The sequence below is a fragment of the Paramormyrops kingsleyae genome, chromosome 7, assembly GCF_048594095.1.
Source record: "Paramormyrops kingsleyae isolate MSU_618 chromosome 7, PKINGS_0.4, whole genome shotgun sequence".
Taxonomy (NCBI): Eukaryota; Metazoa; Chordata; class Actinopteri; order Osteoglossiformes; family Mormyridae; genus Paramormyrops; species Paramormyrops kingsleyae.
Genome location: NC_132803.1, coordinates 34,462,976 through 34,475,778, shown reverse-complemented (window position 1 = coordinate 34,475,778; position 12,803 = coordinate 34,462,976). Strand labels below are relative to the sequence as shown.

Sequence of the window (12,803 nt, the reverse complement as noted above, 5' to 3'; positions counted from 1 at the left end):
GATGCATGCCGACCACATGTTGTGGTTAAAATCAATGAATCTCTCATCTAATAAATCTCTCTTTTAGGGAAATATGATGAATATTGTACCATTTTTCTTTAAAAGGAAAAACAGAAAATATTTATTAAATACATGGGGTACACTAACTCTGTGTACACACACACTCTCTCTCTCTCCACACACACATATTTGTAATACATCTATATACTTGTCTATTTAAACTTCTGTTGCATATATGTGTGTGTGTCTGTGTGTGTGTGTATGTGTGTATAATCAAGCACGTACATCATCAGCTACTTTATCTTTTTTCAGCAGAATCTTCATTTTTAACCTGCAGTCATAATTCCTTGTAAGTCCAACATTTTCTTTTGGTTTGAAATGTTTAACCTAGATCAGTTTGGATTGTTAAAAAAAAAAACAATTTAATTGGCTTTAAAACTAAAGTATACAAATTCCATTAGACTAATATTTGGGAAATTAAAAAGTATTGCATAATGTTATTGGCAAAATGAGGGTACTTCTTCAGAAGGTGTAATTTGCAAGGTCATGAAACTGCCATTCTGCACAGACCAACGGCTGTCCCAAAAAAAATGGGACATAATGAACTGGTCACGAGGCCTGGTCTCTTGGGATTTCAAGGTTTACACCTACAGCTACTTACTTGCAACGACCTACTTACAGGTACAAAACACTTAAAAATTAAATTCCTTTTCAGTTACAATTTGAAAGTAGTGTGGGAAAAGTTTTATTGATGATAGAGCTTTCAGGCGGTTAGAACTTAACACTGCAGCCATTTCAGCCCTGATTTAGCTAACTTTCGTGCAAAATATTAAAGAGTTTAGACAAAGCCATTTCGGCTTGGAAACAGGAACAGTAATCTAATTAGTTAAGACGTCTTTATGTTTACATTGAGATTGGAATTTTTTTTGTTAAGCCGCTGAAAACTGACTTTATTTTATGACTCAACGTAGCGTTATTTTTTGTACCACATTTTTCACTCGTCTGTCAAACACCTCCGAGAGCCGATCACGGAAAATGCGTTTACTTTAGGGGAAAAAAAACGCAAACACGTGCCCGCCTCGATGCCGCTAGCGGCCGCATGTAAACAGGACCGGGCGGCCCGGCTCCTCCCTCCTGCCCTCCCCCAATTCCCTCCACTCCCTCTTCCCATTGAACCTATTAAGTGATAAACTCCGGGACAGAAAATGGCGACGGCGGGGAGCCGGACCTCGTCGTCGGGAATCCCAGAGTCGAATAACGGCATTACGGTCGGGAGCGCTTCTCAGGGCAACTCGGGCAGCGCCGGTTCCCAGAGCAGTCCCGGGTCAGCGAGGATCGGCGGCGGGGAAAGCGCGCAATGGAGACGCAGGGAGCTGCGCAAAGTCAGGAGCGTGGATCTGGATAAGCCCGAGTCGCTGCTGCTGTCGCCCGATAGCGGAGCGGCTCATCTGCGCTTCCTGTCCGCGTCCTCGCCTGGCGCAGTGCAGCAGCAATCGCAGCACATCCCGGGGAGCGGCTCTTTGACCGGCAGTCCGCTTTCGGACAACGCGAGTAACATTGTACCCGATGCTCAGGAATTGCTGACCACTTCTCTTAAAAACAGCTCTGATTATGGTGCCGCCGGAACTCCCGAGGAAGTAATCGCACCCCAGACCAGGTATGGCTCATATTTTGATTACTTTCTTATTTTATTGTAAATCACTTCTGGTGCTGTGCTTTAAATTGCGAATTTAGAATCATGGTGACATGCGCCAGATATTGCAACCGAGTGACTCATGCGATCGCGGGGTCGTGCGACTTTTACTGGAGCGGAGATAGAGACCAACCCCTCAGGCAGGTCTGGTTAATGCGGTCCGACGGCGATCTCAAACGGCTGGGGTCCCCCAAATCTGTCTAGATGCACTCTTCTGCCTTATGCCTACAGGAAAGTTTTGATTTTTCTTTTAAAGAGGGCTCATAGAAATGCGAAATGCCCTTTGCTTTGAACCCGGTTATGATAGTCGTGAGAACTAACCTCAGCTACTTGTTCACAGAGCATAAAAATAATTATCTGCAATCATTAGGCATTATGTCCTTTATTACTACCAGCGGGATGCATGTATGTTGTATTAATATCTACACTTACCAGTAAATTTTATTTATTACTTTAACCGGGTACCCAGTGGTGTGCCAAACTCCAAGAACTCAATTTTAGCACTTTTTAACTGTTTTACGTTTAGATTCATTTACCGTTATTTAGATTTAGACTGTCGGTTTGAAGTCCCTCTGTCATATTACATATTTCAGGGCCACAAATGACTGCGATCCAAACGTGGGATGTTTTGAATTGAGTTCGATTGAACTGTTACCTCTAAATTAGTGTAATACGTGGTAAAATGATTGTTAACTTTTGTAAAAATTTAGTGTTACGTTTCGCCTTGACAAACCAAGTTGTACGAAAGGTTTTATTTTAATGACAGATGCTGAGTAAACTACAAGCTTGCTACTTTGTTTAGCTGTTTTATCAAAGTTTTTACAACTGTGCTTTAAAGCCATTGAGGATGCACCTTATTGCACTAATGCTTACAAATCATTTACTGATGTGACTGTCCCTATTTTTACCATGAAGATCGCAAACTAAGGTGTAGCCTTGGTACTTAAGTTTATAGTAGACTATGATAATGCTTAAGACAGTGTTTTCCTTGGCCTTAAACCTTGAATAAGTATTTTTAAATTATTAATCTGGACAGATCCATTTGATGCTGTGAGTGTAACTCTTTCCTTCAATAGGTCATAACAAAATAGCAGTAAGTTGTGTTTTTGAGTGTACTTTATGATTAAAATGGTTTATTCTGTGTAGTTCTGTCTGAAATTAAACGACTAAGTTATATCTAAGCGTTTTCTCAACTGTCAAAGTAACAATCATTGTACAGTATTGGCTAAAACCGACATTTTCTAGTTTACACACAACAGCGGATATATGTTGTTTTATGTTGGTATGAAAATGCACTTGAAGTTATTTTCCCTCCTTTTGTTTCTTCATTTAAATCCAGCATTTTGTTGATTAAAACTTGTGAATAGTTTTGAAATCCTGTTTTTTCATGAGTGTGTAGTGTAAACTTGACAGTGAATCACAATGGATTCTATGTTTCTTGAGTCATTTATCATGTCAGTCACCCCGATTATCCATCAGCTGCTCATTCAAAGAAACTATATATGTAATCCTCACTGCACTCATATGTTTGTTTTTTTTTTCTTTTCTTATTTCATTTTAAGGAGTAGAATGGGCCATTTTTTGCCATTATTGATATTTTACATCTGCAAGATTTTCAGTTGGTCACATCAGTCTTGTTGTCCATTGTGGCAGGAATCTTGATAGATCTTGTTTGTTAGATGCAGTGGGTTTTAGTATAAGGAAAATATACAGAAGATGAAGTGCTGTTCACAATAAAATGCATTAAAAGTCAGTACTCACCTACTGTGTAAATATTAAAGAAGTGTGACACTGCATTTAAATTTGTTTTTATTTTAAATATTTCAACAAGGTGCTCTTCTTTATAAAGGCATAGACGCCCCAGAATGCCTCAAAAATACATTTTTTCTATGCCGTACATATTTATTTTTACACCATTTAGCCCGGTGTTTTCTTGTTACGTGTATTTGAGATTTGTTAGTCCCGCTGTCGCACGCCGGTCTATTTCAAAGGGGCTATAAGCAAACTGGGAATTTGACTGGGATTCCCGTAGTTGTTGAAGCGTCGCTCCGGGGGATGATTAACGCTGTCGTGTGAAGAGCCAAACAGTCCCTCTCAGGTTTGCTGACAGCTCTGCAGAAGAGAAACCTCACAAAGAAAAGGCATCCGGTGTAACGCGAGACGCCGACTTTGTAGGCGTGCAGATAATGGTGGGATGAATGGGATGCTGGAGGTGCAGAAATGGGATGAGGGGGGTAGGAGGTGGTGGTTGGGTGGGGGGGGGGCACATTCCTCTGTGGTTTTGCTTGTTGTTGGTGACATGCAGCGCAGTTCGCTGCTATTCTGTGTCCACGGAGGTAGACTTCTGATGTGAATGTAGGTAGGTAGAGGACATCAGAGTTTTACAGCAATGAATAGAATAATTTTGTCCTATGATTTCCAGTGCATGTGTGATTATACAGTTTGATGTTTTTTGTAGTCAAAATTAATATTTGTTTATTTATGTTGGATGTTTGTGTAAAAAAAAAAAAAATAATACAAAGCACACAGGCACTGCAGACGCCACTGTAAGGCACAATATTATGAATGATGACAACTGTAAAAAGAATTATAATGAAAACTAACGATAATAATAAGGAGATGGGTATGTATATGTATCACTGTAAGGCACAATAATATGAAGGATGACATCAATAATAAGGACAGTAATGATATTAATAATCGCAAATGAAGGCAGTATGTACATGCCCAGTCAAGTCGAAATAGCGGTGCAGCTTCCGATCTGCCTTTTATCCGCTCCAGGTGATTATGGAAGAATGAGAAAAGAGAAACAGGCGGAAGGAGAGGACTAAAGAAGGAGTGTATAGACTCATGGGAGAAAGACCCTATTTCCTAAATACTGCTTGAGATTATTCACTTGCTTCTGTTATTCTTTCTGTTTGCTTTCTAGCTGATTGGTGTCTAATTCAAGGTTGCACTTTTTCCAGTGCATTCTGGGATTGATTGTCTGTATAGAGAAACAAACCCTCAAACTGATGGCTGGAATTAAGGAAAAACCCAGCTAATGGCCAACAAGAATGATCTGAATCGCAGCATCAAAATGAATTATCACTTATTCTGCCCTTTTAAGTGGGCAAGTTTGTGACTGCTATGGTACAAAGCATTGAAGAAGTTGCTTCTGAGTGTGACTTTGCACTTGGCCTAAATGAAAGAGGACCCTTTCATGGGAAATGGCTGGTATTTAATATTCATGTTGCAGACCCTGGTTGACCCTTTGAATGCATGTTCAAAAAAACACAGGGAAACTAATGATAACTTTTCAGCCTAGTTACCATACTCAAAGCTGTACCAGTTGCCTGATTGCAAACATTCAATAGTTGGGGGAGGGAAGTTGTCTCTGTAGTGAGTGAATGATTCTTTTTAGGCTTTTAATACGTGTTTTTCTTTGGGGTATCTGTGGAAGTGGCCAATATTTGTGGTGAACAATTCATGCTACGCATTACATGGATTCTGTTAGGAAGAGACAGACATCAGCTAAACACATTTCACTTGTGTGGTGTCTTTTTTTTTATGCAGAAAGGGAGAAAAATCTTTGCCTGTTTCTGTATGCAGTAGACTCTCCAAATCCAGTGTAATTAAACAGATCAGGGAGAACTCCGCATTCAGCACAAAACTGTAAGGGTTCAGTGGTTTCAAGTGCTCAGTGTTGCATCTTCAGCCTTTTATTTACAAACTGAAGCACTTTTGCTTTCACTGCAGAGCCCAGTACTGCTGGTTGATATTGGCAGCCTTCGGTGGATCCTGGATTTCTGTCTGAGTGTGTGACAGTTCTCAATTTTTAACTGTACGTAGAGTCCCTGCCTCCTTGGTTAGGCTAAAAAGATTAACCACGTAATCGTCAGAAGGTTCGCTCCGAGTTTCGGCACGGCTGAAGTTCACCTGATACGCCCACCCTGGTTCAGTGGCGCATTCCTGAGTCTGCCCCCATTGTGTGGTTTCAAGGTCTGAGGTGACCCCCCCCCCCCCCCCCCATTCCTAAGGATTTAGCAATGCGCTGCAGTTTTCAGTTCGTAGCTCGTTAAGGCGAGTCGGATGAGGAAGCCCTTTTTTGGGTGAGCGGTCAGCGAGTGGCTCCACCTGCCCGACGGCGTCTCTCCTTCGCAGGCATCGTTCTCTGGCTGAAGCTGGGTGGCTCCGGCCAGAAAAGCCTCCTCAAAATATGGGATTAAGACAAAGATGCATTCATGCTGCTAAGCCTGAGTGTTTTTAACTGTTGAAAGGAGTGCATTGAAATTACAGAAGCATAACTGCATTCCTTTGTGCACTCATACACTCCCTGCATTGTCCGCCGCTATTTACTGTTTAGCGTATGCATTTTATGCTTAATATCACCAGATTAACTCCTGCCAGTTGCATCTTGTCTGACTTCAAATGACAGTTATCCTGTTGTCCTTTGTGTAATCATAGTAACCATAGCATTCAGGTGTCCCATCATTTTGCCGGCAAAATCCCGCATGACCTCTGCAGGCTAAAACTTCACACCCCCCAGGTGTGAAATGTGCACATTTTGCCATTTGAATTTCTAGCGTCTTCTGTGCTCATCCATAGAAAAATACATTTGCAGCACTCCGTCGCAGCCAATGTGACAGGTGTGTGTCCACATCTCTCATGCTGTGTTCAGGTTTGACTTTGGGTTGACCGGGTACTCTCTCTGGGACTATACATGCATCCATTCACCTTCCAAGTTCTAATCCAGTACTGAGTCTTGGGGGGGGGGGGTATCCCAGGCAACATGAGACACAAGGGAGGGGGACACAGGGTAGTGTGCAGATAACCTGCGTCCCTGTCCAGATGGCCGTGAGTTCAAATCCGTAGCCATTAGGGTGATCGTATCACTTGGGCCCTTGAGCAAGGCCTTTAATCCCAACCGCTCCATGGGCGCTGCCTGACTGCGCTCTCTGACCCCCATGTGTACGTCGCTTTGGACAAATAAATAAATGTAACATGATGCATAGTCTAAACTAAATGCCAGTTTATCTCAGGATCCATGCATCTTAATGGAATGCTGTTTCTTGCACACCGGCTGTGTTATTTTCAGGCTTTTCAGTATTCTAATGCACGATACGGGTGTGTTTGCACACTGATGGGTCCCAAGTGAACTCTGGTTGGCATGGTAGTGGTTCCCCTCTTCCCTCCCACCTCCCTTGCTGATACCTTGTTACGTTCTCTCACAGTGAAGGCTTTTGTTTGGTGGGAAGGGAGCAGAGCTGGGAAATGTCAGCATGTACCTGGCCAAAAAGCAAAGCGGAGTTTTCACAAAGGCTCCTGTTTGATATTTCAATAGCTGATTCTAGAATAGACCTAATAACAGTAACCAAAGACACCTAAGTGATGTGTCACGTGTGCTTTTCATTGTGTCAGAAGCACATCGTGCAGTTGAACTATTACAGACAACTCTTTAAACCCCTAGATAATCAAGACAATGCCCCCCCCCCCCCGATGAGGCATGAATGTGATGCTTATTGTTTGTTTCAGAAAGTGGATGTATTTTCACATTTTGATGCAGATACATTTTTCTGCTGTGTTCCCTATGCTTCGTCATCTACGGTGAAGGTTGCGTCGGGCAGTTCTCCTGCATCCTGCTGTGCTGGCTTCATTTGTTTTGTTGTAGACAGATGAGTGCAGCTTTAAGGAAAACAGAAGTGAATCGCTAAAAGCAAAAGGACGCTGGTTCAAGCATTTATTTATAAAACTAAAGTTTGTGATCAGATAAGGAAAAGCCGGAATTAGGGTGTTGTTTTAATGGCATTTCTGATTTTTCCGTTTTGCTGCTGCCCAGGTCCCGACCCACCTGAATTCCTGATTGGTGTTGTGGGTCCGTTCCATGACCAAGCGGGTGGCTTTGGTCAGTTAGATCATGCAGCACGTATTTCTGACGCGGATTTCGTTGGTGTCATCCTGGGCAAAGCAGAATTGCGAAGGAGACCCAGGGACCAGATGGTTGGCTGTCAGTCGTCCAGCTGGTCCCCATCGAAGGAAGCTCTGTTTACGTTCTGCTTAGATACTCAAAAAAATAATAATTCAGAAAATAAACTGAAAAAGGTCATACATTAGATTAAATCTGGAACTCTACCGAAATATTTAAATAACTAAAACATATTTAACATTATTCTGTCAGTATTATTCGTAATGAAGTGTAGCTATTTATTTCATTGATTCAGATTATTGCACAGTGTCCATTAGACGGTAGGCAGTTACGTTATACACATCCGGTATGTTTGCCAATATTCTTCCAATTATTATGGAATTACTGCACATCTTCTGCAGAATTCTGGAAGTAATCTCCCTGTAAAACGACATTGCATGAAACTAACATTTGATTGGATGAGATCATTTTGGGGGAGAGTCTTGTATGGATTCTCCCCCATATTTTGATCCAGGGCAGATGAATTGGCGTGATACGGGCTAACCAGTTTATCTCGGTTTTTGCTCTTTCAGCCATAAGTGCTCCCTGGACTGTAAACACTTGTCGTGATATGGATGAATGCTGTGGGCTAGATCAAGCCTTCATTTCTTACTTTTTATATATCTGCATGCTGTGTTTAGCCTTTTTGCCTGGCTAACAGTCTAACTTTTTCACCATGAACCAAGGTATTATTGGTGCACCGTCCAGGATAGCTCCATTTAGTCAAGTTCAAGAACAACAGGGGAGCTGGTCTTGCCCATGCGAGGTGTCCAGCTAATCTAGCTGTATGTTTTGTTTTTTAAGTTGATGAATGGAGAAAAGGATGTTTTGGTCAAACACAGAGGCCACTTTTGATGAGGTAGAAGGCTGCCGTGGCCTTAGGAATGCCCTGTCCTTGGAAAACGGTCTACACCAACCCTGACTAATGGCTAGTCATCCACAATGGCTCCTTACTGCACATGCATCCAGTAATTATTCTGAAGTTCTTGAAATCATTGTAACTGGTTTGTGCCGTGCTGGGAACAACACAACGTGGCCAGACATCTTGATGATCAGTTGGCTGTTAGCCTGTGCTAATATGAGTGCAGCGTTAAGGGAAACTGTTGAGGTTGACTTGTTTCTTTTCCTCTTAGATTAGGGATGGATTTGCACAAGCATCCTGTATTATATTTGCCCGACACACCTCTGTGTGCTGGAAAGCTTTCCCTCTGCCGGACGAGCTGTCAGTGGGCGTTCCCGGACCTCGCTCACAGTTAATTTGTGTTTTGTGTTTTCGGCGGATGTGGTGGAAGTTTCGGCATTCTGGTGCTGGGCCACTCGCCCCTCAGATATGCGATAAGATCCCTTGCCCAGCTGGAATGTCCTCTTTTTTTTCTCTCCGGGGGTGCATGGCTGACCCACCCACGCGATTCCGCTGTCAATGCCACTCGTGGGCTTTTTGTGTCACCAACATAGCCGGCAGCTGCTGACTGCGTAGCTCGGAGAACCCCGAGGTCGGCCGGTGATCGGCAGTTTTTGCTCTCTGTGATTGGACTCCTCCTAAAAACCCCACACCCCTTACAACGCCATTTATGGTTCTTTTTGCATCGATCAGAGTGTCCCGTGCACGTGCTTCCTGTGAAGGACTCGGGGCTCACTGCAACCTGCTATTGGTCAGACTGGATGGATGGTTATCGGTGGGTAGGTCCTCCCCCCCCAGTCAGTTGTCAGGGTATTATTTTAGGACTAGATGGAACTACTGTAGAAGATTAAATGTCATTTCAGTTAAATCTTTACCTATCTATTACACATTAATCTGTGTATCCTCTTAAGGGTTATGGATATGTTATGATTTTAAGGAAAACTTATTTCAAAATAAATAAACCTATTTAATGTCTTATTTCTGAACTGTTGCTGTTGCCTCTCCTGCCTGTGGATTTTCAAACTCTGTCCAATTAAACTCTCCTGTTGCTGCCATTTTGATTTTGTGTAATAGTGCAGATGTTTCATGAAGGTTTCTTGTTATATGGCTGAAATGTATAAAACTATTCAATGCGGCAAAAGAATTGCCCATGGATCTGTAATGTTACGAGTTTCGGCCTATTGGTCTGACTCCTGCTGTAGACACGAGAAGGAATCTCCACCTGCTGAGGTAACCTTCCCTCAGTGTTGATGCGGATGGAAAATGCTCATTACCAACTTGACAAAATGGTTTCCCTTGGGTGGCCAGGGTGCTGGATTTAAGAACAACCCTTGGTGCCAAAAGATGGCGGTTTGGTTGTGGACGGCATGGAGTGAAGTCGCCCTCAGTGACGTGTAATTTTCGAGGGCTCCATACAGACCCCATCCCTGGCCCCCATCTCATACACTGGCTTGGTGAGCGGGTACTGCCTGCTTATTGAATGTGGCATCCCAATTAAAAATTTTTTGTGTTTTTTTTATGTACACTGGGCTGGCTTGTAAATTTGCACGTATGTGGTTTAGCTACTGACTGTTGAGTTACCAAAATGGTAACTCAAGAATTTTTCAAATTCTTTAATATGTTGAATGATCACCTGGTTTCTCGATTGCGTGGATTAAAGCTGTTTTCATCTATATTAACCTACACTGGCGTAACAGCCATGGCTGAGGGCCTTTCTGGAATAAATGTAGGACTTTGAAAGTATTATGAACAGGGTAAGAGGGTTAGGTTTATAATAAGCTGTTGCTCGGGCCTGCCTCTGTTTTGAGGCATTTCAAAACACCCTGTTGCTAAGCAGGCGTGGACAAGAATCCTCTCGAATTCAGTTGGTCACACGGAGGTCAAAAGGCACCTCCTTTGTCCTCGGTGGCTCTCGACATAGTTCTGGAGAAGCTAAATGCCCGTTGGTTGTAATTGGTTTATGATTTTTTTTTTAAGCCGTGTTTTACGATACTTGATTGGCTAGTTGCACTTTGTGTTTGAATGTGTATATAAATTTGAGCTGAAAGGTTTCTCGTGATGTTCTATAGAGTGTATGAAAGATGTCAAAGAGAGAAATCAGTTTCTCTCTTGCACACCTGTCTTAATTGAGTTTTGTATGCTTTTGTAATCTTTGTCGAAGGGAAGGTAAAGCATTGAAACCATTGTTAAAGTATTTTCTGGTGAACTGAATTAAGGTAGTTTTGTCCACTTGTCCCTGTGGATAGATTGTACAAAACATAGTCTTAAGTAATCTTTTCTGTGATTTAAAATGAATTAGCGTATTATCCACTCGTAATAATTAACATTTGTGCCATTTGTCAGTGTTTTTTTTTTTATTATTATTTTTTTAATTACATGTGAGTCAGGGTATTTGGTGAATTTCTGTCGATGGCGGGCATTTGTGTGTGTGCTGTCTGTCAGAATTTAGGGATCCCCCCCCCCGGCCCCCAGTTTGGTTAGGGGGAGGTGGGGCTCCTGTTGGAGATTACGTGTGAAAAGCAAACATGGTTTCCCCGCTTAATCAGGAGCAGATTAACAGTTAAAACAGCGAGTCGGGTGTCTGCCCTGGGTTAACACTCCCCTACCCTCCCCCTTAACGTCTGGTCAGGAAGAGCAGTGTTCAGGCTCGCAGCACTAACGTGAGACCCTTGTTGATAGGGGGCCGTGTTCAGTCAGGCAGATGTCCAACAAGGACCCCCACGTTTCGCTTCGTGTCCATCTTCACCACAGTTGCGCCCCTCTGACAGGCCAATGTGCTCGTTCCCATCCTTTGGGTATCTTTGGCCCACTTTATTTAGTTTATTTGTTTGTCTTATTTCCCATGCAAAAATTTCGCAGACCGCTCAAACAGCCGGGGTGGGGGTGGGGGTGGTGGCAGATTGACTTGACAATTTTATAAGTGTAATGATTTCCATTTTTGCAGATGTGAACATTAAGAACAATAGGGAAGGGTTGTAAAAAATGTAAAATATACTATGTTTTTGACTCCTCTAGAAAGCCCCAGCGTTCCGCGCCCTGGTGGGTCACCAGCCACAGACTGACACCTCACACCTTTTTTTTTTTCCTTTCTCTACTATGACCATCCAGTCTTATGAATACAGAAAGAATACAGACTGGTCAGGTGACTCGCTGCCGTATTCCGTGCCATGTGACTAAATCGGCCCCCCCACCCCATTGACTCGCCTCCCTTTCGGGTAAGTGCTCACTGCGCCTCAGTGTGCGATGCAGACGCTGTAGCAGTGGCCGCCAGCCAAGCAGCAGCAGTCCTTCAGATCTTTAGAAGTCGCCTTGCCTCCCCCCCCCCCCCCCCCGGTGGAGATACAGGAAGTGGGGGGCGTGTAAAAGGACAGCTTTGTGGACTCCTGACAGAAACTCTTTGGTCTGACCCGTGTGGCGGGGGGGCACGGCCTGGCCTGGAGATGGAAGTCCACCGGAGGAGCAGATGATTATGCCTCTGCCAGCCAGGCCGCTGCCACCCCCCCTCTGCCCCCCCCCCAAACCTTTTTGCGGCCCTCTTTCTGCAGTGGGGTCTGCTTCATGCCCCAAGGGCTTCCTCAAGCTCCCCCCCCCCAAGCCCCATTGGCTGCCTCCTCCGTATCCTGCCCTGATCCTGGAGGTCAGGTTATTGCTAAACGATCCTCAGCGGCGGCCAGAACTATATGGTGGTGCCCCCCCCCCGCCAAACCCCACCCCCATTTGCATTACACTCTATGTTGGCCTCTGCGGTGCTTCTCATGCCAGGAACGGAAACCTGGGGGGGGGGGGTGAGAATGGTGCTCCCCTCTCTGTTCCCAGAGCAGGTACATGCTGGGGTCATTGACCCCCCCACCCCCCACCACCACCCCCTGGCTGGTGGCTCTTCCTGCTACTGCAGGCCTAAATTCACAGCCTCTCTTATGTGATCTCCTCATTTGGTCAAAGTGGTCAAATTCTTCTTTTTTTGAGTACTTTTTTTTTTTTTTTTTATTAAAAATCTCTGGTTGTTTTTTTGCATCCTGGCAAAAATGTGTCAAACAGAGATGGCTAAGTAGTGAGTTTTATTCAGTCAGTTCTTTCATTGATTAGCTGGATAGTTCAGGTTCAGAAAGTAAAAATCCAGACCAGTCACTTAGCTGGTTGCTCTGGATTTTTGCTTTCTGGACATGAACTATCTACCTTTGACAGTGAACGTTATGGTCCTTAGACTTCTGTGTCTGTCTCTGTGTCATGCCCAAGGCTTCGTCTGATGGTGAACAAGTTCTATG

The 12,803-nt window shown here is 43.7% G+C and overlaps 1 protein-coding gene across 1 annotated transcript in view; it reads left to right on the top strand.

Annotated features, from left to right (window-relative positions):
- The first annotated feature begins 1,160 nt into the window (after positions 1-1,160).
- map3k1 (mitogen-activated protein kinase kinase kinase 1, E3 ubiquitin protein ligase) overlaps positions 1,161-12,803 on the top strand; it is a 42,691-nt gene continuing 31,048 nt past the window's right edge. Inside the window, exon 1 of the mRNA XM_072714815.1 lies at positions 1,161-1,657. Coding sequence (XP_072570916.1) covers positions 1,206-1,657 — 452 coding nt within the window. The 5' untranslated portion in view covers positions 1,161-1,205. The remainder of the gene's footprint in view (positions 1,658-12,803) is intronic.